At 47.8% G+C, this 27,906-nt stretch overlaps 1 protein-coding gene across 16 annotated transcripts in view; it reads left to right on the top strand.

The window, feature by feature from the left end:
• Positions 1–10,296, top strand: part of MTCL1 (microtubule crosslinking factor 1) — a 135,307-nt gene extending 125,011 nt beyond the window's left edge. For 11 of the 16 annotated variants that reach the window (XM_023647438.2, XM_070220567.1, XM_070220570.1 and 8 more), the window contains 2 exons: positions 348–1,887; positions 9,104–10,296. In XM_023647438.2, coding sequence (XP_023503206.2) covers positions 348–1,887; positions 9,104–9,298 — 1,735 coding nt within the window. In that variant the 3' untranslated portion in view covers positions 9,299–10,296. Of the gene's footprint in view, positions 1–347; positions 1,888–4,734; positions 4,792–9,103 lie in introns of all 16 variants that reach the window. The other 5 variants (XM_070220573.1, XM_023647442.2, XM_023647444.2 and 2 more) reach the window with 1 other exon arrangement.
• Positions 10,297–27,906: the final 17,610 nt, after the last annotated feature.

Raw genomic sequence — 27,906 nt, 5'->3', positions numbered from 1 at the left:
AACCACTCCAAAGTGGGTGGAGCTTGGCTCTGTCTGCCCTGCAGACCCACCTTCCACTTGCTCCCACAGTATCTGAGGATTGGCTGTATTGAGTTCTGACTGTTACAAGGCCCCTGGAACAATTCCAGAGCCATCATAAAGATCCATCAAACATCTGCAGGGTCAGCTGGGGAGTGGAGAACATCAGGCCGCTGGAAAGTGTTCTAACCATTCAGGTGGAGACCATTAGACAACAGGTGCTTCCTGTGCAGGCAGGACTCACGTGCTGCGCCAGGTCAGGGGCCAAATCAGTGGGCTCCCTGGCTGATGCACAGGCAGCTGATGCTGTCTTTTCTCTCGCTTTCCAGGGCAGTGTCTGTGTCCTCCATGTCTGAGTTCCAGCGCCTGATGGACGTCTCTCCCTTCCTGCCAGAGAAAGGCCTGCCCGCTGCCAGTAGCAAGGAGGATGTCACTCCGCCCCTGTCTCCTGACGACCTGAAGTACATCGAGGAGTTCAACAGCAAGAGCTGGGACGAGAGGCCCCTAGACCCCTGGGCAGATAGGACCGAGGCAGGGCGGGTGGGGAGCGAGGCCGGCGCCGAGCCTATCCCTGACTCCTCCTGGTACCTCACCACAAGCATCACCATGACCACAGACACCATGACCAGCCCAGAGCACTGCCAGAAGCAGCCCTTGCGGAGCCACGTCCGGGCCGAGCCCTCTGGGGTGCGGGTGCTGCACAGCCCGCCCGCGGTCCGCAGGATGGACAGCATTGTGGTGGCGGGTGGCGAGGTCCAGGGCCGGCCGGAGCCCGAATGCCCGTTTTCCACAAGCAGAGCCAGAGGGGGCACGGGAGACACAAAGGGGGTTTCCTCAGAACACATGCTTGGCAGGTGGCCTGGTGCCTCCTCCAGACACCCCCGAGACTATGTGGAGGGAGGGCTCCGCCCCCTCGATAGCACCCTCTGCACCCCCCTGGGTTTTGCCTCCCCACTGCACAGCCTGGAGATGTCCAAGAACATGAGTGATGACATGAAGGAGGTGGCCTTCTCCGTCAGGAATGCCATCTGCTCTGGTCCCACTGAGCCTCTGGTCAGGGACATGGCCTGTCAGACCAATGGGTCCCGGACCACGGGGACACAGACCATCCAGACCATCAGCGTTGGCCTGCAGACTGAAGCCCTGCGTGGCAGTGCCGTCACCAGCAGCCCCCACAAGTGTCTCACACCAAAGGCGGGGGGTGGTGCCACGCCCGCGTCGTCTCCTTCCCGCGGCCTTAGGAGCAGGCAGGTGGCCCCTGCCATCGAGAAGGTGCAGGCCAAGTTTGAACGCACATGCTGCTCCCCCAAGTACGGGTCTCCCAAGCTGCAGAGGAAGCCTCTCCCCAAAGCTGACCAGCCAAATAATAGGACCTCCCCAGGGCTGGCCCAGAAGGGGTGCAGCGAGTCAGCTTGGGCCCGCTCCACCACCACAAGGGAGAGTCCTGTGCACACCGCCATCAATGATGGCCTCTCCAGCCTCTTCAACATCATCGACCACAGCCCTGTGGTGCAGGACCCCTTCCAGAAGGGGATGCGGGCCGGGAGTCGGTCTTGCTCGGCAGAACCCCGGCCGGAGCTGGGCCTGGGCCAGGAAACCAGCCCTAGTTCCCGGGGACAATCTCCCAGCCCCATTGGGGTTGGCTCAGAGACATGTAGGGAGGAAGGGGGAGAGGGCACACCTGTGAGGCAGGACTTATCTGCTCCCCCTGGCTACACGCTCACGGAGAATGTAGCCCGGATCCTCAACAAGAAGCTGTTGGAGCATGCCTTAAAGGAGGAGAGGAGGCAGGCCCCTCATGGCCACCCAAGTCTTAACAGCGACAGCCACATGGGAGAAGCAGTCAAAGCCGAATCAGGGTCCATTGAGGTAAGGCAGGCTGAGTATTCCACACTCTCACCCTACCAGCTCTTCCGCTGAAAAGTCGGGAAGACATGTTTGAACCTGGGGTTGTACCAGGTCATTTGATTTCAAGAATCCTTGTCCATAATAGGTTCTTGTGAGTTAGGGAAATACAGGGTTTACGGGAGAATGGAATAGGCAGAAACACAAACCCTGAGCTACTTCTTAAAGAAAACTTTATTTTATTGTCCTCAGTCAGTCAAAGGACAATAAAATGAAGTTTTCTGTAAGAAATAGCTCATGGTTTGATTCCGGTTCTCTTCTCTGGTCTAAGTGATTGATGTTTGTCTGTTTATCTGAGCTTTTCACTTGGGGTCATAATTTGCCCTCTTTCTGTATGAATTTGTGTCCTGTGAATGTGTGTGTGTGTGTGTGTGTGACGTATGGGAGATGTCAGGGCTTTCTGCATGCTCCAGATCTTTCTATGTGATCACACGAGAGGTGCTGGAGAGGATTTGACAGCATGGCTACTAGAGTGTCTCTCATCAGGAACCACAACACCTGGATGCCAGTATTGGCTTCAGTCCAGAACAGTAGTCTTATGTCTCACAAATCACGTACCTCTCTGTGTCCATGAATCCCCCTAGCAATAAAACCCGGTGAGACAAATGGATGGCCTTCATACAATGTGATGATTATCATTATCCCCCTTATACATCATGCTATCACATTGCGTAAGACCACACGTACTATCACGTCATTATTATACAGTTATCACATCCCCTGTCACATTCAGAAATCGGGCAACCGTGAATTCTGTTCTGATGCGTATTCACATGCTAGGATCGCAGCACTTCAAAAAACAGTTCCTATTTCCACTTCAAGAATGTGCAAAATAAAACAATACTGATGATAATGCTGGGGGTGAAACAGTGGTGACACCGGCCTCGCAGTTCACGGGGTGCTGAAGGACACGTTTCCCAGCCCTCCGTCAGACACTGTCGGGTGAGTGATCCTGCGTGTAGACTAGGGGGTGAGGCCTGACCCATCAGTAGCCCGGATTGACAAGCTCCCCAGCAGTGGAATTAGACACCATGAGCATTCTCCAGGCTGGGCAGCGCCAGCAGTTGGTGAGGGTTGGGGGACGAGGAGAGAAATGGTCCCTGGGCTGCCCCACTGCTTTCTCGCCATGGCCCAGGAGCACCAGCTTCGTGGGTGAGGAGGGAGGAAGGTGTGTTCCCTGTGTCAGCTGATCTACCTTCTGCCTCACGTTTCCCACAGGAGCAAAATGGTGGTCGGGTTCCCAGTCTCACCCCTCAGGGAATGTTTAACTCAAAACATAGAATTTAAATCTGAAATAGGTTAAACCATGTGAAATGGCCAGTGGCCTACAGAATTGGCAAGGCCATATGGTTCCATCTAATATTGATGGTATGTGGCCTACACGTTCAAGTCGTTTACATGCTCTGGGAAGACGGATGCTGCTGGTTGAGGGTTATCAAGTGACAAATGTTGTCTCCTGTGGGCTTCTGTTACCCTGTCCCTCCAGGGCCCTCAGGTGAGAGGCTCACTGCTGTGGAGGGTCTGTTTCTGTGAGTGCTTCCCCTTCTTCGGGCTCTGGAGGGATCAGCTGAAATTCGGGCTTTGTCCCAAAGCATTCACTGGCTGTGTGTGTGGTGTCCACTTATATTAGACACTAAATAGAAATTAATTTTTAGGAATCAAAAAACGATTTAAGTTACTAACAGTGAATGCTCCAAGCAAGCTATTATAATATGAAGAAAATGGTTTAATGACTGAATCACAGCTATAAGGCATGAAAATGGTTTTATCAGTATAAAGCTACCCCCCACATCCCGCCCCTCTGGTTCTCTGTGGAGGGTCTGTTTAGATTTTCTTCTCTCTCCGTGTGTTTGCTACCAAAAGAGATGGCTGGCCAATTGGAAGGGAGCACAGCATGGCTTCAGGGATGCAGAACCTGCGTGGAGCACTCACTGGCAGGGCCTCTTTGTTCCTGTCTGTTGGAATTTTGTTTGCTCTGGATTCCAGTGGAATATTCCTTATCTGAATTGACTTACTATGTTAGGCCCATTGCAGAGCCCTTCCCCTTGCTGTTACTGCATAAATGAGGTCGGAGTTCTGGGTTTTCAGCCAAATCACCAGAAGTAATTCTGATTGCCCCCCTGCTCTGTGCTGCCTGCTGTGGACTCTCCCTGAAGGTCCACTCGGACAGCTAGACGCAGGGGTGTCGTGGACATCTCTGTGCCAGGGATGTGCACAGCAGCAGGTCTCCCTTTCTCCTCTCACTCCCGCCCCACAAGCTACTTGCTGCTCTTTTTCTCCTGAAGCCGTAACACCAATTCAGTGACGCTGAGAAGCTGTGAGAAGGAGTTCTGGTGTGAAGAGAAAGAGAATGATCTGGAAATGTAATGCTCTTCTTCCCTCTCATGTCAAAGTGGAAAATGTGAGGGGAAATTTTTAGTATGAGTAGCAGTCGCTTGATCACTGTGACTAAAACAAACCGGCTGCTTGATGAGCTCTGTTTCAAATACAACAGTTATGTGACTTCCACTCTTCATGCACCAACGGTGTTTGAAGTGTCAAATGCCAAAGGCAGTGCAGGGAAGAACAGTGGGTGGAAGGGAGAGGTCCCTGCTGGTCCGTGGTGAGGGTCCCTCCTGGCCCTGGGCTGACACGGAGGACAGGCCGTGTGCCCGGCGTGCACGCCCCGCTTCTGAGGGCCTTGTGTTTCTCTTGATGGCTGTCCCTGGAGCTGCCGCCGGGTTTGTTGAGGTTAAACCTTTACTGTTCTTCTTTTTAAAAATACTTTCCAACCTCCTTGTTTTTCTTTCTTTCTCTGTCTGTTCTGTCCAGAACCAAACTGTCTTACTAACTGCCCCCTGGGGACTCTAGCCCTGCCTGCCTCATGCCGTAAGTGCTTTCTTCCTTCTTTCCAAGCTGTCTGGAGAAGTCGTTTGTGTAACTCAGGGTTGGCACCCGATACTCAGGAGCAAGGCCAAATCATCCAGATAGATGTGTCCCGTAGAGACCACTGCCCGCGCTGGCTGGGGTCCGTCTTCAGGGCCAGGTTGGCAGGCTGGACCTTCCCTCTTGCCTCTCTCGAGTATCAACTGCTCAGCGCAAAGAGGCTCCTAGGTTCCAGAGATGCTGCTGAGATTTCCGCTCTCCTGTGCAGTTTGCAGCCAGTACGCTTTCAGAGGATTAAGGGAGTTTTGGCTGGAGAGGGGATTGTCTCCGGCACGGAGGTCTGGCCTGTGGGGGTCTTTTGAGCCCAGCGTCTCCCAGTTGGTCTGCACCTGCTCACGGGTATTTTGAGGGCACTCGTGCACGGCCATCTGCTGTAATGAGGTGTGACCATGATGCGGGCAGGCTCTTCGCCTTTTCTCAACAACCACCCCAGAAGGAATACATCCAAATGGATCTTGTCCTCCCGAGTGATCACCAGAGGTGACATAGTAAGTGCTCCATAAATATTTGCTGATTGAATAAACAACAAAGCTGTCCCTGCTCCAAAAATATTCCCGCGGAATTCCTTCAGGGCCTGAGTGGAGGCACGTGACAAAATGCCCGCTTTGTTTTTGATCAAAGATACAGTCTCCCACCCACCTCATCCACTGGACTTAACTCCATGTGCTAAATACACAGTACAGTTGGCTCTCAAAGACTCAAGGGTGCTTGCTCCAAGGGTAAGATGCCACATGGCCCATTGCAGTGGCTTCTCGGGAAAGGACAGCATCGTTTGCTTACGTGTGCTGGTGTGGTACTAAGGCAAAAGCTCATTCCCATGAACTCATGGTCACACGACATCTCCTCCTGGAGGAGCTCACAGACAGACGCTAGTGAAGAGGTGGCGCAGAGCTGTCCAGTCAAAAGCCCATTCTGGTTGAGCATCAGCTGGGGGCAAACGGGCTCTGGTGGTGTCGAGAAAACCTTAGAGCAGCAACCTTACCAATACATGGTACACACGCACTACACACATCCACAATACACACTCACACAGCACAAACAATACACTCATACAGTACGCACACACAATACACATCCACAATATACACTCACACAGCACAGACAATACACGCATACAGTATACACACGCACACACAACACACATCCACAATACACACTCACACAGCACAGACAATACACGCATACAGTACACACACGCGCACACAACACACACATCCACAATACAGACACAGCACAGACAATACACGCATACAGTACACACGACACACATACAACACACACATCCACAATACACACTCAGACACAGCACAGACAATAGACGCATACAGTACACACGACACACATACAACACACACATCCACAATACACACTCAGACACAGCACAAACAATACACGCATACAGTACACACACGCGCACACAACACACACATCCACAATACACACTCATACACAGCACAAACAATACACGCATACAGTACACACACGCACACACAACACACACATCCACAATACACACTCAGACACAGCACAGACAATACACGCAGACAGTACACACACGCGCACACAACACACACATCCACAATACACACTCAGACACAGCACAGACAATACACACATACAATACACACATGACACACATACAACACACATCCACAATAGACACTCATACACAGCACAAACAATACATACATACAGTATACACATGCACATACACACACATCCACAATACACACTCAGACACAGCACAGACAATACACACATACAGTACACACACGCACACACAACACACACATCCACAATACACACTCAGACACAGCACAGACAATACACGCAGACAGTACACACACGCACACACAACACACATCCACAATACACACTCAGACACAGCACAGACGATACACGCATACAGTACACACACGCGCACACAACACACACATCCACAATACACACTCAGACACAGCACAGGCAATACACGCATACAGTACACACACGCGCACACAACACACACATCCACAATACACACTCAGACACAGCACAGACAATACACGCATACAGTGCACACACGCACACACAACACACATCCACAGTACACACTCAGACACAGCACAGACAATACACGCAGACAGTACACACGCGCACACAACACACATCCACAATACACACTCATACACAGCACAGACAATACACACATACAATACACACATGACACACATACAACACACATCCACAATAGACATTCATACACAGCACAAACAATACATACATACAGTATACACATGCACACACAACACACATCCACAATACACACTCAGACACAGCACAGACAATACACGCATACAGTACACACACGCACACACAACACACACATCCACAATACGCACTCATACACAGCACAAACAATACACGCATACAGTACACACATGACACACATACAACACACATCCACAATATACACTCATACACAGCACAAACAATACACACATACAATACACACATGACACACATACAACACACATCCACAATACACACTCATACACAACACAAATAATACACACGTACACAAACACACACACAACAATACGTACTCATCCACAGCACAAACATACACGTCCACAATATGCACTCATACACAGCAAAAAAAAATACACATTACAGTACACACTTGACACACACAAACACACAGCCACAATACACACTCATATACAACACAAGCAGTACACACACACGCACAGCTCTCCTACTACTGAGAGCAGAGACACAAAATGACACAAAACTGGAGCAGATCTCCCAAACCGTGGGTCCCCTCCTGCACTGGCAGAGGTGAGGTCAGCACAGCTCGCCCCTGGCTGGTTAATTTGCGTGTCAGCTGTTTCAGCTGACACTGTCTTCACAGGTGAGGGGTTTCTGGTTGTCATGGTTCCATTAGCATAAGTGCTTTGCTGACTCAAGCGTCCCCTTGTCATATAAAGTGCCAGCGGCAGAGGAGGCAGGGAACCTGAAGAAGTGGTCTCCACGGCTGATGCTCCTCTTCTGCTGAGCCTTCGGGGAGGCCGGGAAACTGCCTCACTCCATCATTCTTCTGGAAGCACAGCGTCAGTGCGTGCTCCAGTGTGTTCCGCCTTCCATCTTCTCCCTCCTCACATCGCCCATTGACGTAGCCACTCTCTCTTCCCGCCTCCGCTTCTCTGCTCTGCTGACTCAACGTTCCTCCTCTGGTCTCGCAGCTGCTTGTCACATCTCTTTCTGTCCTCCGACTTACTTCCTGATGCTCGGGGAGCTTTGTGCTGCGTCACTCCTCATCGCGTGGTGTACCATCTCACCTTTTCGTTGTTGGAGGATCATTTGGGCAGACGGGCTGGCTCCACCCTGTAGAACTCACTGATTCCTCATGCCACAGGCTTGTCACATTTCTGTGTGCCAGCAAATTCCAACTTGGGGCGTCCTTGTTTCCTCCTGTGCAGACTAAGGACAAGTAGCTCAACATTCTTTAGAACCAAAACAGTAGCAGTGGCCCTTGAGTAAGCGTTACAGCCGATTTGCACCACAGTTGAGTGTGTCTCGCATGGTCTGTTCTTAGAAGGTGTGGGATGCCCATAACACAAAAGCACAAGTGCGCTCTGACTCTGCGTGTTAAAATGCTGCTACAAGGAAGAGTCATTAAATAAAACTGGACCTAGATTAAAATCCCTGCCTGCAGCCTTTTTTCCTTGTAGTGGGAGTTCGTTTAACCACTGCCAGTCAATTTGAAATAAACAGTAGCCGAGTGTTTCAAGGTGAGTCTTGCTGCTAGAACAGCTGGATGAAATTCATAGGTCTCTTCATGGGCCCCCAACAGGCCAAGGCACAGGGAGGCTGGCTTCCTAGGACCAGTCACCGTAGGCAAATAGATCCTTCAAGAGGGCCGAGATGGTGGGATCCACTGGGTGGGAATACGACACGTGGCCTGTGCAAGCTGCCTGCCGTATGCTCCAGCTCAATTCTGAAGGTGCTCTGTCAACACCCATCTCACAGCATTGCCATCTTTTGATTATGATTTGATATCTTCCCATTACTGTCATCACTGATCATTCATGCTGAATTCTTTACATACTATTTTAAGTTATTCTCCATGAGCAAAACATAAATGAGCACTCAGGAGTTGCCCCTTGTCTGCTATGTTTAGCTTGAATCTGTTGAGAAGCGTGTTTGTGGGAAATCACCCTGGGAGGTGCTGTTGCTCTGAGTAACGTTGTCTTTCTCTTTCTCGGCTCTGAAGGAACTACCTTGTTCCGCACTAGCCCCAACCCTAGAGCCCTGCTTCTCCAGGCCCGAGAGACCAGCACACCGCCGCCCTCCGTCCCGCTGGGCCCCACATCCCCCCACGGCCTCACTGGCTCAGTCGCCCGGAGAACCCAATTCCGTAGAGGAGCTCGGCGATGGGGAGCCGCCCTGGGAGAAGCTCCACCTGTGAGGATGCAAGTTTGCACGGATTATCCTGGAATAATTCACTGTAATTTGCATAATCACACCATCGGCATCAACCAAACTCCACCCAAAAGAAGAGATCTCGTTTCCCCAAGGTCAAAGAATGTTTTTAAAAACACACACAGCTGCTGAATGTTCAACCTGTGAACCTGAGATGTTTCTAGAATGAAACAGTAAATGTGCCTGTAATAACTTAATTTTTTTCATAGCTCAGAAAACTATTTTTGTCTCCATCTTTTTTACACACAGTATATTAAACAAAAAAAGGTAAATAAGATATAAATAGATTTAAAAAATAAAAGTTTTAAAGATGTACATTTTAAGAGATTCTGAACACCCTCGCTCTCAGTACTGACTGCCTCTCTGTTAAATTTGCACTGTTACTTATGAGTTTGGTTTATTTCCACGTTGAATTTGAGTGTTTTAAGTTAATTTTATTTTGTCAGCGTTCTTACTTTTTAAGAATTTTTGAAGTGCTTCAGACTGTCTGATTCAGTGAACTTTTTGTAGTGAAAAAGCCATGAAGCCAGTAGACAAGACAGATGTCCTATATCCTGAAGGGGACGCTCGTCAGCATTTTTGCAAAGGTACAGAGTCCTCAGCCGGGCTTACCAGATGCGCTGTAAAATCCACACGCTCTGCGCAACCTGCACGTCTTCGGGTTCGAAGCACTTGGGTGCATGTACATACTGCTGCTGTGGTCTCACCATCGCCACGTGTGAGTCGTCTGTCACAATGTAGTACCTTGTGAATTCCCTCATACTGTACTTTGATTGTCCTCTTGCATTGATGATACAACAGCAACGGCATTTTTAAATTATTGTTAAAAGATTAACTGGCAATATACAGTGTTTACTCAAAATTTTCTTGTTTAAGGAAAAACTGCAAAAAGTCACGAAGATACCAAATTGAAACAAAGGATGGTGCCTCGGAGTCTGTATGAGACGATGATGAAGTAGGAAATAAAGCCTTTACAAGATGGCAGTCTGTCCTGGATCTCGTGTTTCACATGCCCTCCATCTTTTCCTAAGGAGTCAAGCGGAAAAGTTGCCCGCAGTCAGGGGAAGCCGGGGAAGGGGGTCATGTAAAGAGGCAGCAGCTGCCGACGGATCTAACTGGGAGCACACCGTGCATGTGGGACGGTGTTGCAGGTCCACCGTACGTGTAAGAGCATCCTGGGATAGATAAAAAGGCAAATTCATTCTTGTTGGAAACAAAATGGGTTGCCATGGGGGTGTGAGGAAACTGGTCGTCCACAGGTCAGAATGTGTCCGGCTCTCCCCTCTCCCGTCCAGAGCAGGCGTCTCCACCCCGATAGTGGGGTGTGGCCCACCCTGTGAGTGTTCAGTAGAGTGGGAGTTCATGAAGAAGTGTGCTGTCACAAGAGCCCAAGGAGAACTATGCCGGCCAGGGCTCCTAGCTGTAATGTGGCGTTAACTCAACAGTTTCCTTCTTATCTAGACGGGCTAATGACATAAGTTCTCTTCCCAGCATTACCCCAGTCTTATCTTTAAACTAAATATTTTCCAAAAAGCAGAAAATAACAACTGTCGGTGAGAATGTAGAATGGTGCAGCCGTTGTGGAAAACAGTGGGACGGTTCCTTAAAAAGTTAAATAGCACTGGTGCCAGCCCAGTGGCATAGCTATTGGGTTCATGCGGTCTGCTTTGGTGGCCTGGGATTTGCCAGTTCGGATCCCCGGTGCGGACCTACCTACCACTCATCAAGCCATGCTGTGGCGACACTCCACATATAAAGCAGAGGAAGATGGGCATGATGTTAGCTCAGGGCCAATCTCTCTCAGCAAAAAAAGGAGGATTGGCAGCAGATGTTAGCTCAGGGCTGATCTCTGTCAGAAAAAAAAAAAAGTTAAACAATTATCCTATGACCCAGCAATTCCAATTCTGGGTATAGGCCCAGAGGAACGGAAAGCTGGGACTTGAACAGATATTTGTACACCTGTGTTCACAGCAGCGTGATTCACAACAGCCAAAAAGTAGAAACAACCCGAGTGAATGGATAAACAAAATGTGCTGTATACATACATGGAGTACCAGTCAGCCTTAACAAGCTAGCAGATTCTGACACATCGTACAACATGGATTATTCCTGAGGACATTATGCTAAGTGAGATAATCCAGTCACAAAAGTAACAAATACTGTATGATTTCACTTATGTGAAGTACCCAGAATAGTCAAATTCAGAGACCAAGTGAAATAATGGTTACCAGGGCTTGGAGAGGGAAGAATTGGGAGTTCGTGTTTAACGGGGACGGAGTTTCTGATTGCGAGGATGAAAAAGTTCTGGAAGCAGTGGTGATGGTTGCACAGCAGTCTGAATGACTCAATGCCACTGAACTCCACGTAAATTTAAAAATGATTAAAATGGTGAACGTTAGGTGTATTTTACCACAATAGCAATTTTTTAATGAAAAAATTATTCCGCTTAACCGCCCTAGACATAGCTGTAAATAAACTGTCAGCAAGTCAACAGATACTTCTTTTGTGCCTGCCCGGGGCCCACAGTAAATGCTGGGAGGGGCATTAGCATTCTTTCAGTGGGAAGCAAGCAGCCAGCAGCAAGGAGGGAGGTTGTCGGCCCTCATCACTGCGAAAGTGCTCGTGTCTAGGGCAGTTACAATCCAGAGCCTCAAAGAAAGCCTTCAGGACCCTGCTGTCTCCTGGCTCTGCTCTCTGTGTGGCTTTATTCTCAGACCAGCATCCAAAAGTTGGCAATAGAGGTCCCCAGCAGCATCTGTTAGTTTAGCAATTCCTAGAGAAAGAGGATGTCTTACCAGTAGCTGCAGCACAAGCCCCAGGACGATGAGTCTCACGGGTCTGCTTTAATTCACCTCTGGCTCCGAGCCAATCACTGACAGATTGACCAGCGGCGGAAGGCCAGGGAGCAGTGGGAATAGAGGGAAAGGGGCCCAGAAGGCAGTGAAGGCCCTGTGTGACTGGGTTCACCCTAGAATTACAAGGAGAGGTTTTTGTCAGAAAACTTGCCATCTGGGTGAGGGAGATAAATTGTCCAGGCACAAAAACAATGGAATGCAATTATGGTGTGGTTTAAATTCTGAGTAAAGTGGGGCTTGAATTGGTCCTCGAAGGAAGAGCAGGATTTAAATGTGACGGAGGGGGAGGTGGTTGGGGGGGGAACAGTAGGATCAGGGAGTGAGGAGGTGGTAATAAATCCATCTGGCCGGGGCAGTGCCGGGTAATGGGGCTGCGAGCAGAGCCTGCAGGGAGCAAGGCCACATCCTGGGCGCCAGTGCCTTGAAAGCCGGTTTGGAACTTCTCTGACCTTCCGCTTTTCTAATAGTTGGGCACATGTGTTCTTGAGTCCATTTCTTGTGGAACCACTCCAGCTTTTGCAAAGGCAAGACAGCAGTTTGAAATCCTTTCTACACTCCTGTCCAGATGATGCTGAGGCCACTGAGTCACGCCGGCTCTGAGCTGTGGCAGCTACCTAGGAGGACGGCCTGTGGGAAGTGTCTGTGTCTGCCTCCAGGAGCCACCATCACTGCCGTGCCCTTTGCTTTCAGGTCCTAAAGCAAGAGGCAGAGCAGACTCCTCAAGCACAGCCAGCAGCCCCGCCCGCGGCCGCCCGCTCCCCGGCCGAGGCCAGCACCAGCCGCTCTCCGGGCAGTGGCCACACATTCTGCCCTTTCCTTTGTTCTCCTGATGAGAGGGTGACGTGTCCCATTAAGGTTTCCAGTATGACCTGTGCATATTATAACTCTAGTTCTTATTTAGTACATTGATGTCTCACTCTTTTTGTCAAGCTTGCCAGAGTTACGTATATTTATTTTGTTCAAAAGTAACTGAGAAGTACAGCTATCAGTTTCTATTTCTGAATTCATTGGTTTTTTTTTTACATAAAACCATTTTAACCATTTTAAAGTATGTAGTTCAGTAGCTTTTAGTACATTCACAGTCTCATGCGATCATCCCCACCGTGTAGTCCCAGAACATTTTCGTCACCCTCAGAGGAAGTACGCATGAGGCCGTCACTCTCCCCGCACGCGGCACCACGAATCTGTTTTCTGTTCTATGGATTTTCCTACTGAGGATATTTCATATAAATGGGATCACACAATACGTGGCCTTTTGTGGCTTCTTTCACTTGGCATAACATTTTCGAGGTTCATCCATGTTGTAGCGTGTTAACACTTCATTCCTTTTACAGGTGAATAATATTCCACTGTACGGATGTACTGTGTTTTGTTTATCCATTAATCAGTCGATGGTAGTGTGTCTATTTTTAAAACAAAAGAAAATACTTTCATTACCTTAAACTCCCTTGAGCATTCCCCAAAAGGAGGCAGTCCACAGGGAGCCATCGGGACAGGCCCCAGCCAGTTCCCAAGGCCAGGCCCTCTGGCATCTTCAACTCTCACGCATAGCTGGGCTCACGAGGCCACCAGAAGGTACCATACTTGTGCTTTTCTGTGATTTGCATTTAGTCCTTTCGGCCTCGTTCTTCAAACGCAACATGCATTGGAAACCAGTACAGCAAGAAATCAGGTTGAGTCATATGTGAGCTGGCGGTTTGAATGAATTTGATGACACTGGGTCTTTAATACACTGTGGGTGACTAGAATCAGAGTGGCACTGAGAGTGGAAAAATCTGGATTTGAATCCTAGTTTGAACACTTAAAGTAATGCAACCTTGGGCCATCGCTTTAAGATTCATGTGAAAAATAGCAACAATAATACCTATTTCCCAGGCTTGCGAGGATTAAGGTTTTCTGTGTACACGATGCTATGCTAAGAGTTGCGAACACCAGAGAGGAACAGAAAAGATGAGCTCCCTGCTTTTGCAGAGCTTATAATGTAGTGATAAGAAACACGTAGTAAACAGGTGTAAGTCCATGGAGAGTAACTAAAAGGCTTCCCTGAGGAGATGCTGTTTGTGCTGAGGCCTGGACAAGGAGCAGTTGTCAGCTGGGCAGAGGGAATAGCTGGTGCCAAATCGGGATGAGGAGGTGGGCATGAGCCTGGTGTGTTCCAGGAAGTGAAAGAGGGCCCCTGTGGCCTGAGTGAGGGGGAGGGGGGGAGGGGGAGAGCCCGGGGAGCTTGGGAGAGGCCTCCTGGAAAGAGTTTGAATTTTAAGCTAGATGGAAAAAATCCATTGAAAGATAGGAAGCAAGGGAGCTACTTTTTAGAAGACTGCTGTGATGTAATGATGTGGAGGCTTCCTGATAGACTGTCGCATTGATGCAGAGAAGCCGTGATGGTGGCTTGGACAGTTTGTCTGCTGTTATTGTTAGCCTTACCACCACCAGGCTTGCCACATGCTGCTCATCAAGAACTGGGCTTTAGAATCTGCTGCTGAGCACTCCGCAGGCCCCACTGCCGAACTCCAGAATCTGCCCAAGTTTTTCAGATAAAAGCTGAAGGAAGCCCGTATTTATTCTTCTGCTGTCTCTCAGGCTGGGCCAGCAGGCTTGTCCATGGCCGTGGGCCAGGGAGAACTGTCCCCCCGCTTAGCCCCCCTTGCTTCAGTGCAGAATCACACAGCAAGGTTCTTATTTTGTTTTTAAGGTCCAATCCTCCGAAAGGAAGTTGGCAACTTCTAAGCTATTATCATTTGTAATTTAGTAATGGTGGATTCCTGCTCTTTAAAGTTGTCTTTGTAGGGGGACCACTGAGGGCTCTGGGTGTGGGGATGGTGGGGGAGTGTTGAGGAGGCACCCCTAGTCTAAACCAGTAAGATAGGAACCCAGAGAGTGCCCACTTCGTTTTCCTGCACCAAGTTCTATTAGCTTGAAAGAACTCACTCCATTTCAAAGATAGAAGCTTCTCCACCTTCCCAGAGAGCTAATAAACTTCAACAGGGCTCCAGGAATCCAACCTCATAATCCCCATGGTAACGCTGGAACAAATTCATCACTCATCACCCATCAACCCCGGCCTGCATTGGTCCTCAATCCGTATAATCTTAACTGATTAAAGTAACAAAGCACTCAAGATACTATAATGGAATAGGTGCACCTAAAAATAGCTGGTGGAATTCTAAATTCTTAATTCCAAATTTCTGGAGAGTGATTAAGCAATAGCAATTATCCATAAAAACTGTTGAAACTTGTTGAGTCATTTCACTCAGGGGAATTTACCCCAAATAACTCCAATGAAATCAGTGTAATTTGTAAAACAGACTCATAGCAGCACACATTATGCAGTGCATTTGGAAACAGGCTAAACAAATTATAGTCCGTCCACAAATGTGAATATTGTGCTCTTTCCCCTAAAAACCTTCCTCATGACCAGGATGTGGGCAGGACCTGTAGAAATGCAAACGTAAATGTGAAATATCTGCTCCTACGAGGCTTGTGACCTGGTCAGGAGTGTCCAACCTCCTGGGCTCAAATCCTGCTCCACCACTTTCTAGCCAGACACCCTTGGGAAAGTTACCCACGCCCTCTGAGCTGCAGTTTTCTCCTGTGCAAAATAAGGAGAGTAATGGTCATCCCGTGAGAGGTAGATTATGAGGATTAAGGAAGATAACACTTGTTAAGCACTTAAAATAGTGCTTGGCACTAAGTTTTGTTAAATGATTATATAAATGTCATTATAATATAATGACAGCACAAGTGTTATAATAGTATATGTAAGTGTAGAATGAGCACATAAAAGGGATTATTTCTGCCTGGGAGGATGGTCTGCTCATGTGGACCTGTTTGGTAAGGGTCTTGAAGGATGATTAAGGTTCCTCCCGGTAGAAATGGTGAGGCAAGAGAGAGAGTGAGAAAAGAGAACTTCCTAGGTGATGCGTGTAATACACCTTTGGGATTTTCCAAGATAGACTAAAAATTATTTTCAATGACTTTTGTATATTGAACTCATGTTTTCATCGAATGTGATACCATGCTAAGCTTTATTGGAAAGAAAACCAAAGGGAGAAAAGTGGCTCATCCACCCTGACCCCCAGGACCCTGCCAGCCCTCCCACTATAGTCATCCCACAGAGGGGCCGCCCTAGCAGGAACGCCAGCTGCTCCTCCCTGGGCACCCCACCTTCTATGGCGGTTTGTAGGAAGCATCACTTTTACTCTTGGTCCTAGTGACACCAGCAGCCTCATCTACACTGTCTCCTGGGTTCCTGTCTCTTTACTTGTGAGTTAGACTCTGGGCAGGCGCCAGTGTTCTCAAGGTCATACTATAAAAGTGAGATAAACATGAATGTTGTTGTGTTAGTCATTAGAGCTGTTCATGAATATTCTGCCTGCTCCTGAGCACATCATAAAGTCATACTTTCCCCTACTCCTTCGAAGTTGGGTGTGGCTCTTCACCAATGAAATGTGAACACAAGCCACCTGTCACTTCCTGCTGAAAGTTTTAAGAGCCAATATGACACACCACTCACCATGTTCTTTTCTGCCTTGGCAGTTGTGGAAGCGTGTGTCCATCCCCCTGGGGCCATGAGTGACTGTCATACACAGACACACTTTAAATATGTAGTGTGAGGGACAAATAAGTCCATGTTGTGTTGAGCCCCGGACAATTGGGAATTGTTCATTAATGCAGCGTAACTTAGCCCATCCTGACTGAAACAGCTGTCAGTGGAAATGCGTATATAAATGATGCGAAGAAATCAAAACACAAGATCAGATTTTCACAGCACGTGGAAGTGCTACTTCATGTTAACAAAGAGGTTAAAGAATTTAAAGCTATGCAAAGTTATTATTTTCCTTATTGAATTCTTTGAATTCATAATAAAAGAAGCTTCCAGTTCTTTTAGCTAGGAGGGTAGGTGAAGGTAGATCTGTGCTTACTGTTGAATGACTTGGCTACATGTACAACGCAGGAGATGGGCTAAACGTTCCAATGGTGCCGCTTCCCACCCGTTTCCCTTTCTAGCTGCACTTGTTGGAAAAGTATAGATTGAATTCCTCCTCTGAGCCAGCAAACTGAAACAAAGGTGAACAGCGATTTTCCTAGGGAATTGCTAGTGCAAGTGGGAAGAGACCTTGAGGGCACACTTACCAAGGCTTCGTCTGATACAAAATTTTAATAACACAGCCGTCTCCCAAGGGTGCTTTCCCTGTAACTTAGCACAGTGCTCTCCACCTGTCTGCATTCTAGACTCCCCCAGAATAACTTTAGGCCTTTAAGGCTGTACTCCATTCCAAATAAATCAGACTCTCTTGGGCATGGCCATCAATATATTTTAGACGTTTCCCCGTGGTTCTGTTGTGCAGCCAGGATTCAGAACTGCCAGTAGAGCAGAGTTTCTTAACCTAGTGGGTCCCAAATGTCACTGCACTGGAATCACCTGTGGGGGCTTAAAAAACCGCGATGCCCGCTTCCCGTTCCAGACCTGAGATACTTGGTCTGGGTGAGACCTGGCCATCAGAATTTTTAAAAGAATGAATCCCCATCAGAATTAATTGTGTTATGGGAACCACGTGCTCAACCTAATTTAAGATCTCAAGGTCTAGTCAGACAGACGTGGGCACACATCCCGACTCTACCACACGGTGTGGTTGTGGACATGGTCTGTACTCCCTTACCCTTTCTGGAGGTCGGTTTCTCATTCTGTAAAATGGGAATAATAGTAGCTACCTCAAAGGCGGCTGTGAGGACTGAATGAGAGAGTGAGTTAGCACAGGGCCTGTCACAGGATACTTGCTCCAGAAACACGAGTTAGTATCATCTCATTTAATTCTCTGCTAATCCTGTAAATCAAGGTTATTGTTCTAATCTGGGAGCTAAAGGAACCCAGGATCAGAAAGGTTGTTGGCTGCCTCAAGCTTACACAGTAATAACTGGCAAAGCTGGACTCACCCCAAGGCTTTACAGAGCAGACACCTGCAGCTGCCCCATACCCCATCCATTATCCGCCCTGCCCTGGCTGAGCAAACGGAATGGCCCACATTGTTGAATAGGCCCCCTATGGGACAGCTTCAGGCTGTCAGGTGGACCTGGGCCCGTCTCAGCTCACCTGTTTCTGTCCTGGAGTTTAACAGACTAAATCATGCCTTGAATTTCATTGACTTCAAATCTTTGCAAGGTTGTAAAACAGCCTCAATTGACCTCTTTGACCAGAATCGTTTTCTTGTGTTCTGGAAAAGCAATGTTTACCTACCATTGTTTCTTTTATTAGTATGGTGCCCTTTCTAAAGGGGCCATGGCCTCTTAAGTCCTCACGTAACTCCTGATAAAGAAGGATGAACTTAGGCACTGGGGACACGTTATTTATATTTGCTGCATGGATTATGGAGAAGAAAGAGAAGTTGCCTTAAGGCACTAATGAGCCTTGGAATGTAACGCTTCCACCCAACGTGAAGAAAAGCATAGCGCCGCAGGACTCGAAGAGGCAGCTAGCACCCTCAGATATGACCATGAGTTTGTTTTGTTTACTTAAAATGTGCACTCATCACTAAGAAGCCGTCGTCTGTGCACTGTCCCAGGACTCGCCGTCCCAAACCCCCCGTGTGAGCGAGAGCCCAAACTGTGTCTTTGGTGGGGGGTAGCACCAGGTTGTCTGGCTGAGCAGGGAGGGGGAGACAGGGGCGTTTAGCCCACCTCCTCTCATCTCCCTTTATTTAGATATGAACAATTGACTTTTCACTGCTACGTAAGGTGATGTGAAAACACAGTTTCAAGAACTTTCCTAGTCCCCGTTCAGCTAGAACAAAGCTCCTAGGTTGCTCCTGTATAGGAATCCTAGATCAGCCACAGTTTTGCTAAGGCAGAATTTACTCCCTATGGGCTATGCGCTGCAGGGTTGTAGGGCCACCTGTGCTGGCAATTTTGATGCCCAGGAAAGATTTGCAGAAGGGATTTCTTGGTGAGAAAAGCCACCATTCTCCTGGCCACAGAGGGGACCTCTCCAATCCCTTCTGGCCTTTTTGGCTCCACCTGGATCCTGAAGGAGGTCATTCCCAGACCATACGTACTGGTTAAAGCAAAACCCAAAATAACAAGGCAGGAACATCTTCCCCTTGAGAACACTGTGTCTTCAAAAGTCAAGTCCAAATTGAATTGAATTCTCAGAGCCACTAAAGATCTTGTCTAAATTTACCCTGACCCACTTACAGGAGGAGCAAGAACCAAGCGGACCTGTTTTTTAATGAAATTCGGGACACTACTCAAGGCACAGATGCCCTACCAGTGACCGGTTTGGAGGTTCGATCCAATATTAACTCGCCGCCTGGGAGACCAGACGGGCAGCAAACTGCTTCTGTGGCGGTCAAGGCAAGGGCTGGGTTGGCCCCTGTGCGCAGCAGTGCCAGGAGGGCTGCGGGCGGGACTGTGACACAGGCAAGTGGCTTGGGGATTCACAGGGCGCAACCTGGTTGCCTAGCAACACGGTGTAGACGTCACTCTTAGGAGCATCAGTAGCCACATCTGGTGAGCACATTACTCTGGCACTTTAACAAAACGTAATATGGGTTTTAGTTCATTGCTGCAGGTGGGAGATACAGCAGATGGGATATGTGCGTTGGAGGCTGGAACCTTACCTCTTCCTCAGCATTTAAAATCACCTGCTCTCCTTCTCTGGGGCAGGAGGGCACCCTGTGTGTGCCCGGGCAGGTGGCCCGGACTGCAGGCTGTTGTGCACTCGCCAAGGAAGGCTGGTTTATATTGCTAGCTTCCTCAGCCTGATTCTGCTCTGCCACTTGCAGACGAAGACTAAGGAGTTCATTATATAGTTATGTAATTATTTATTTGTATATATTCAATTGTATATATTTATACAGTAAGTGTATTACATGTGTGTGTGTGTGTGCGTGTATATATATATATATATTTATTTATAACGTGGCTTCAGACACACACGGTTGTGAGCCCCATGAAGGCAAGAGTGTCTTCATTGTAGCCTCACTCCCAGTGCCCTGCACAAATTAGTAGACCCTCAAGAAATGCTTGCTGGATCCAATACTCTCATTTCCATTGTTGTTGTTGTGTGTGTGTGTGTGTGTGTGTGTGAGTGTGTGTTTTGAGGAGTGAATTTAAATTTAGGGAATATAGCCTAGCCCACCTACCTGGAAAGACACTGTGTAGCCTAAACACACACAGGATAATAATACGCACATGGTAATGCTTGTAGCTGCGGTGTGCATACGGATTCGTGGCTTCGCAAAGTGCTTTTATACACATCATTCTTTTGACATGTTTAGGACTCGGGGGCCTGAGTCCAGTGCCTGTTTCCCAGTCGTCACTCTTTCTCCACCCTCTCTACAACTCTCCCTCGCTCAGGTCTTCTGGCCACTTGACGCTCCCCACACCATGAACTGCTCTCCCCGGGAGCCTCTCAGAGGCCCCTCCCCAACCTCAGGTTCCTCTGGGGGGCCTCCAGGAGACTCTGGAGCAGATCCTGAGCTATTTCAGGGGAAGAAGGGAGGGGGAGGAACATCACATCCCCCCTCTGCCTCGAATTTGTATTCCTCCTCTACCTAGACCCCACGATTTTAATTAATAATAAACATGATAACAGTCATTTATTGGGCACCTGACCGTATGCCAAGTATTATCTAATTTACTACAACAATCCTAGACATCTTACAGATGAGGAAACTAGGCTCAGAGAGGTTAGGTCATTTATGGGCAGTAAGAATGGGACCAGCAGTTCACATCCTGAGTCATCTGACCCAAAGCCCATGCTCGCAGCCAGCAGCCAACACAGGCTCCTGCACCGTTTATCCTGAGCCCCTGGTTTAGTGCAGAAAGCACCCCGCAGCATTTCTGACTACCTCCAGAAACACATCTTTAGTAGTCTGTTCCTTCCCACTGCACCATTTGGGGGCCATTTGTGAAATGAAGTCTTGTGTCATTTGTCCATTCACTCAGCACACACAGGGTGAGCACTCACTCCTACAGGCCCTTCTGCTAGACTCTGGACGAGAGTCAGATAAAACCTGGTTCCTGCCCTCAAGAGAAGGAGACACACACGTGAGCAAATGCTTACAGAACAGCATGCTAGACAAGACGGAAGCAGACCCGAGTGCCGTGGGCACCGGGGAGGTGTGGCCGCTCTGCTGGAGGTGACGTCACAGAGCAGACGAGAAGCTCAACCCTCTGTGGTCATCTTCTAATAAGACTAAGTCCCACAGGTGGTATATAAGGGCTTCGTACCCAGAGACCCTATAAACAGACACTTTCTTAGTCCTGAGAAGACAAGTCCGTCCCAGTCTCCCCATAGTGGGCCTTTTCATTCAGTCGTTCAGCAAATATTTGACCTCTGTTATGTGCTTGGCACTCTGCTGGGGCTGGACATATGGCAGGAGCCAGACCAGACCAGGTTCCTGCCCTCACAGAGCTGACAGCTTTGTTACCAGACCTATCACTGAGAAACTGCCCAGCCAGGCATTTGCTACAGTATCAACACACACTAAGATTTATCGCGGTGCAATCTGAAAGTGCTGGAACGCACACAGTTGTGAACGAAGCTAGTTTGGACCGGAGCTGGTACACCAGATGCCGAGCGTGGTTGAGGACAGAGACCTGCCAGTGTCTGCGGTAGCTTGGGGCCAAAAGCGTTAATGTGCTGACGTTTGTCAAGTACTGTGCTTCTGCAAGATGACATTTTGTCAAAAATAGGTGATCCACAGGAATAAGCCCTTTTCTCAAAAATTCCAGGAAATATGTACATATTTCCTTCCTGTCTTGATCACTACCCTCCAATGTCCATTCTTCTATTACATGTGCAGCTTAAGCCATCATGAAGAGTTTATGATTACTGGATAACCAATGAACAGGGCTTGGACTAGGTGTGTTTCAAGTCCTGACTGTGAAAGTGGCAAACAGCCATTGGTGATTAGGTAAATAGTAACTAAAGTTTTGTTCCTTTTTCCAATTACTCATAAAAGCTTTTAGTTTTTCACCTGCCCATTGTTATCTGTGCTGCTTAGGCAATACGCTGTCTGATTCCCACTAGATTCCTGGCACCTGGCTCACCATGGTAATGGGTGTTTGAGTGGTTTTTCAGGAATTAGAACCCCTTGTCCACTTCAGGCCGTTTGAGACCACCAACCCATCAATGGGGCCTGCAAAGATGCCTGATAGGCGACCTTTTGACTTCAAGAGACTAAAAACTCCACCCTCGGGTCATGCTAACACCGCCGTTTTGTGAACATGCGTCCTATGAAGAGGCATAAAGTCTCACTACGCTTGCGCAAATGGTCAGTTACCTCACCTTTCCTTGCCTCCAAGCATCTATCTCCACCCTTCAGACCACCTTGCCCCCACCCCATAAATGTCCCTGAGTCCCCATTTCCAGGGAGGCGGATTTGAGACTCGTTCTCCCATTTCCTCGCATGGCTGCCTTGTGATTAAACCTCTCTCTGCTGCAACCTCATCGTCTTGGTGTTTGGCTTTCCAGGCAATGGGCAAAAATGAACCTGGTTCGGTAACGTGTTGTAAGCTACTGTTGGACTCTGATAACTCTAGACCCCTATCTTGCCTGCCAAACCCGATGATAGAGATGTTCCATGTCTCTGTTTCAATTCCTGGTTTAGTTCTTATTAAAAAATTATGTCATCAATACTTCAATGTTATTAATAGTGAATAATAGTATCAATTATTAATATAATTAATATCAATATTTATTATTATTATTACTCGTTTCTTCCTGTTTGTCTGTTCATATCTCTCTCCACCCATACATCCATCCATCCGTCTATCCTCTTTTCATTTCATGCTCTTGTTCATGCCAGGGCACAGGTTATTAAGAGAGCCCCCGTGCCTCTCCCACCTCAGAATAAGAGATGATTTTGCAGAAAAAGGAAGGAGAAGCTTGCAGTGGGGAAGCTTGTATGAGCAATAAAAGAACATTGATGTGGCCTGTGAGAAGATATTTCTGAATAGCCCTGTCTGATAAGAGATCCATGGATCCCACAGGGGACGAGCCCCTTGGTAACCTGCACCTGGGTGTTAGCAGTCATCACCCAACTAAAATGCCTTCCAGAGATCATGTCACCTCAAAGCCACACTTCCCTCCTGAGTGGGACGGCCCAACTCACGGGAGGGCATAGCTCTGGGCCAGGTGGGCTGCCCTACACCACGCAGGCAGGGCACACCCTCTCCTCCCTCCAAGGCATTCCTGTTTGTGGGCCGTGCACCAGGATCTCCTGGGGCAAGGAGCCATGCTGTTTTATACCCCTTGCTCTTCCTCATATGCATGAAGTCCCAAAGACAGAGCAGTGACTACAGTTCATGCAGGCCTCTACCCATTCTGTTAGTCCTAACACGCGGAACACAAGGTCAACAACAATCCTACTTCCCTTTCAACTTCTGATCACACACTCTTACTAAATTACCCCAGGAAGCTTGCGTGCATTGGGCCTCTGTCTTACAGTGCCTGTACGTAGTCTCCCTTTTCAATAAGTCCAGTGAACTCTATTATTTTGTGGTTGTGTTTTCAGTGCAAAGTCTAGTTACATGTCCATACTGTAGTCAAGATTCTTTCACTCAGTCAGTCAATCGGCATATATTTATTAATCATCTACTACATCCCAGTCTTCTATCCAGGGATATGGAGATGAGTAAGTAGAGACTCTGTCTCGAGGAACCCCTCAGAGTCCTATGGAAGAGAAAGGCATAGTTGCACTTCCCTATGGCACAGAGTACTACGGAGGCACAGAGGATGGTGGGCCTAATTGTACCTTGGGGTTGGCTAATGCAAACAAAAGTGAGCCCCACAAAACAGAGCTGTCTCAATTTAGTCCTCTTTGGGGATAAGACTCTTGACTCAAATAGGACCCTTCTAATTCATTATTTCTAGATATTATAAAAAATAGCTAGGCTCTTTAATTCAGAAAGTTATGAAGATGGCAAAAGGATTTATTGAGACAGGCTGAACTCATACCCAAATTAACAAGTATCACAACATAGCATCCATAGGAGAGTCAGTCGTAAACACTGGCTGTGATCACAGCCTCAGCACGAAGGAGGTGGTGACGCCTCCTGACCAGTGTGGCCAGGGCTGGGTCCAGTCTCATCTAGCTCTCTGCAGTGTTTCTCTGTCTGGGCTGCCAGCTTTCAGATTCCTTGGAGCCTTCTGCTGATGCAACTACCCAAAGCACCGTCTTTATCCATTGGTCTCCTTAAATGGGCCCTTCAATGGCCTCTACTAGACGCTGTCTGCAAGGCTGCACCCACCCCCTGCTGAACCGTAGCGCTCTGCTTGGTGCCGTTGCTCCGTCTGCAGGATGAGTGCTCTTGGTAGACTTGTCCTCTGGACTGTGGCTGCGGCTGTGAGAGAAGCGGCACTCTCCCTTGGAGTCTGACCTGCAGACAGATCCCCCGATGCACAGATGCAAGGGCAGCGGGACAATTTCCGTGTACCCTAGGGGTTAATAGGACGCCACATAACCCTGAGCCACTTCATGATGTATATTGCATGGGCTCCAGAGGCTAGAAAGACAGTGTGGTTAGCAAAGAAAATAATACCAAGAGAGAATCTGGAAGAAACAAGATTGAGGTTTCAAGATTGAGATGCAAACATAATGGAGAAAAGAGAGCTATAAATATCAGGCTTGAGATTGGCTCTGAAGGGCAGAAAACCCAAAAGAACAGTGCCTTAAATGAGATTGAGGCTTATTTTTCTCCCATGGAAACACAGGCAATACGGAGCTGGTATGGAGTGCCATAATCATAAGGAACCCAGGTTGCTTCTATAATGTAGCTCTGTCACCCTCAACATGACAGCTTCTAACTCATGGTCCAAAATGGCTACTCAAGCCCCAGTCATCACATCCTTATTCCACCCAGCAAGAAGGAAGAAGGAGTAAAGGATGGATTGCTTCTTTACGATGAGGACAATTCTTAGATGTTGCATATATCACCTCTGCTTATATCTCATTGAACTCGTACTTACATCACCACACCTAGCTGGAAGGGATACTAGAAAATATGGGCTATATTATGAACAGCTTGTGCCCTTCAATGGCAATTGAAGGCTTCTAGCAGTCTCTGCAAATGACCTGAGTAAAACACTGAAGCTTGAAATCTCAGAGATGGAGCACTTCAGGTGATAACGCAATGAAGAATGAGACCCCAGGAATAGGAGGTTGAAAGGCAGTCACAGTGAGGGTCTGTGACATACTGACGTAGGGACAGCGAGGCTTATCTATAGGATGGATCATTAGCAATGTAGAAGATGAAGCCACACAGACTGGCTGAAGGAGATGGGGTGGATTCTGAGGCCACGGATGAAATCCTAGCTGTACGCAGACCTTGCAGCTGTGTGGACTGTTGCTAAGTTTGTTGATTATTTCATCTAATTGTCTCACTAGACATCTGTGCACCTGAAGGAGCCAGGAGCCTTCCCTCTGCCTCCCTGGATTCCCCGCAGCACGGAGACACTGGGCACGATAAGCAGGAGCGGGCGGACAATCCCACATGCTGCCGGGCCCAGAAGACGGCCAGACATGTCCTCTTTCCCACAAAGCCCGCGCCGACGCAGCATTAGTAAAGCGACAACACTCTTTCTGTTCTGGTGCAGCTTTTTGATTAACTGGCCAGCTTCACAAGCCACCCATTTGTTCTCTGAAAATTGAAAATAGTTCAATGGAAAAAATACATAAAATGAGAAAAACGAAGGAAGTTTTGTGTGTTGTGTTGCTATAATAGACTGAGAATAGGCCCAAGAGTTATGGCGCAGCATCTGTTGCCAAAAGACCCAAAGAAGGGGCTTCACTTCCTATATTCTTTCCTGATAATAAAGAGAAGGACAGGGCAACTTCTTTGTCCTTCCCGTGACAATGAAAAGCAAACCTCCTGCCTTCTGCATAGATTGTGCACTTAGAAGGCAGCAGCTAAGCAGCTTGGAGGTACCGAGGCGTGGGCTCCGTGTATGGCTGCCCCTTGACTCCACAGGAGTGGATGGTGCCCAGGCAGGGGGCTCGCTCTGACCGGCTCCTCTCTTCCTCCAGCTGGATGCCTTCACCCCTCACACAAGTGGCTTTTATCTGCTGGATGGTAGGGTCAGGAAGACAAGCAGATGCGGTCTGGCCCGCCGAGACGGAGCAGAACTCTGAAATGGCCTCTTGCAAATCTGAACAGATTCTAAAGCGAGTGAGGTCCAGGTCTAACTTGAGACTAATGCAGAGAGTGAAAAAGAGCCTCTCAGTGTTTCTGCCGTGCTGAAGATTGCCATCTTCTCCCTTCAGCCCCTTGATCCGGAAGCCGCTGCTCCTTCCTTCTTTTTTGATGTGAGAATTGTAAGCGTATGTATCAAGGTAATACGGGCAACAAGAAAAAAATTCTTAAATTATCTTGTGCTTACACTCCAAAGCAAACTGTTTATTTTTTTTTGAACTCCAAAATATAGATGATAACAAAGAATAATATAACAATGCTCACATATCCACTATTCAAAATGAATAGTTAACATTTATATATTTATAAATGACAATTGATTCTCGTTATCTGTGGTAGCTACGTTCTGCAAAGTTGCCTCAAATCTTTACTTAGCCAACCCTGAATCACTGCTCCCAGGTGAAATGTGGTTGGGTTCCTGGGTGCCCCTGCTGTGTGTATCCGTAAACAGAAGGTGGTATGGTTCTGTAGGGTTTATACATTTTTTACATAAATGATATCATACTGTTCCAACGTTCTGCAATTTGCTTTATCTACTTAATCGTATGTTTTCAAGATCTATTTACATGGAAACAGATCTAATGCATTCATTGAAACTTTGGTATAGTGATTCCAGACTCAGTAATTAGATGACATCAGTCTTCAAGGGTTTTAGGCACTTCCAATGAAGAGCTATTATTCATCCTACTCTAGAAGAGTTCTCTTAAAAAAACAAATCTGGTCATATTATTATTCCTTAGTGTAAAACTCTCTTGAGCGTATGATATAGAATATAACCAAAACTCCTCAGCACATCAAGGTCATCTTGAATCTGCCCCAGGACCATTTCTCTGACGTCATCCCCCATCACTCAACCCCATGAGATCCATGCTGTGATCTGGCCCTTACAAATACTAATGGCTTTGCCAGGTGGGTTATTCCCTTCTTTCTTTGTCTGGCAAAGTCCCAGACAAAACCCAACTCAAATTCATCTCCAGAGGCAGATTTACTGTGAAGCCAATGAAATTGAAGCTTCAGATCTTACATTTGCATAGGCCTCTACTAAGACCAAGGGAGGGGTTCTAGCAATGTGTTCACACCGACATCTGTTATTTTTGTAAAATTGCTGGGTAAAGATAATTTTTGTTAAAGGGCTATCCACATTGTATAACCTGCAGACCCTCCAAGCCTGGACCTGTCCCTGATCACTGCCCCTGTGAAGCTTTCCGTGAGCCCTGCAGGGAAGCCCTCTGGAGTCCTGTGGCACTTGATCCTATGTCTCGTGCTTCATGCATTGCAGTATGGCTTATCAGCTCCCCTCTGGTTTGACAGGTCATACGAAGATTTCTGTTCATATGTGTGTCTCCATAGTAAGTATTCAGCAACCGTTTGTTAAATGTACATTAATGGTGGAAATGTAAACAGAGATTTGAGTATTTATTTGTTGATTGTTCTACCATTTTCAAGTCAAATAGAAATGAGACGGAGAGTTTAAATAGGGAAGGATACAATACCAGGTGCCTGTAATCTGGGAATAGTTCATGTTTCAGGTAGTGGGGGTGGTTTC

Source organism: Equus caballus, chromosome 8 (assembly GCF_041296265.1).
Source record: "Equus caballus isolate H_3958 breed thoroughbred chromosome 8, TB-T2T, whole genome shotgun sequence".
NCBI lineage: Eukaryota > Metazoa > Chordata > Mammalia > Perissodactyla > Equidae > Equus > Equus caballus.
Note: the sequence above shows the minus strand (reverse complement) of the source record. Positions and strands in the feature narration are given on the sequence as shown.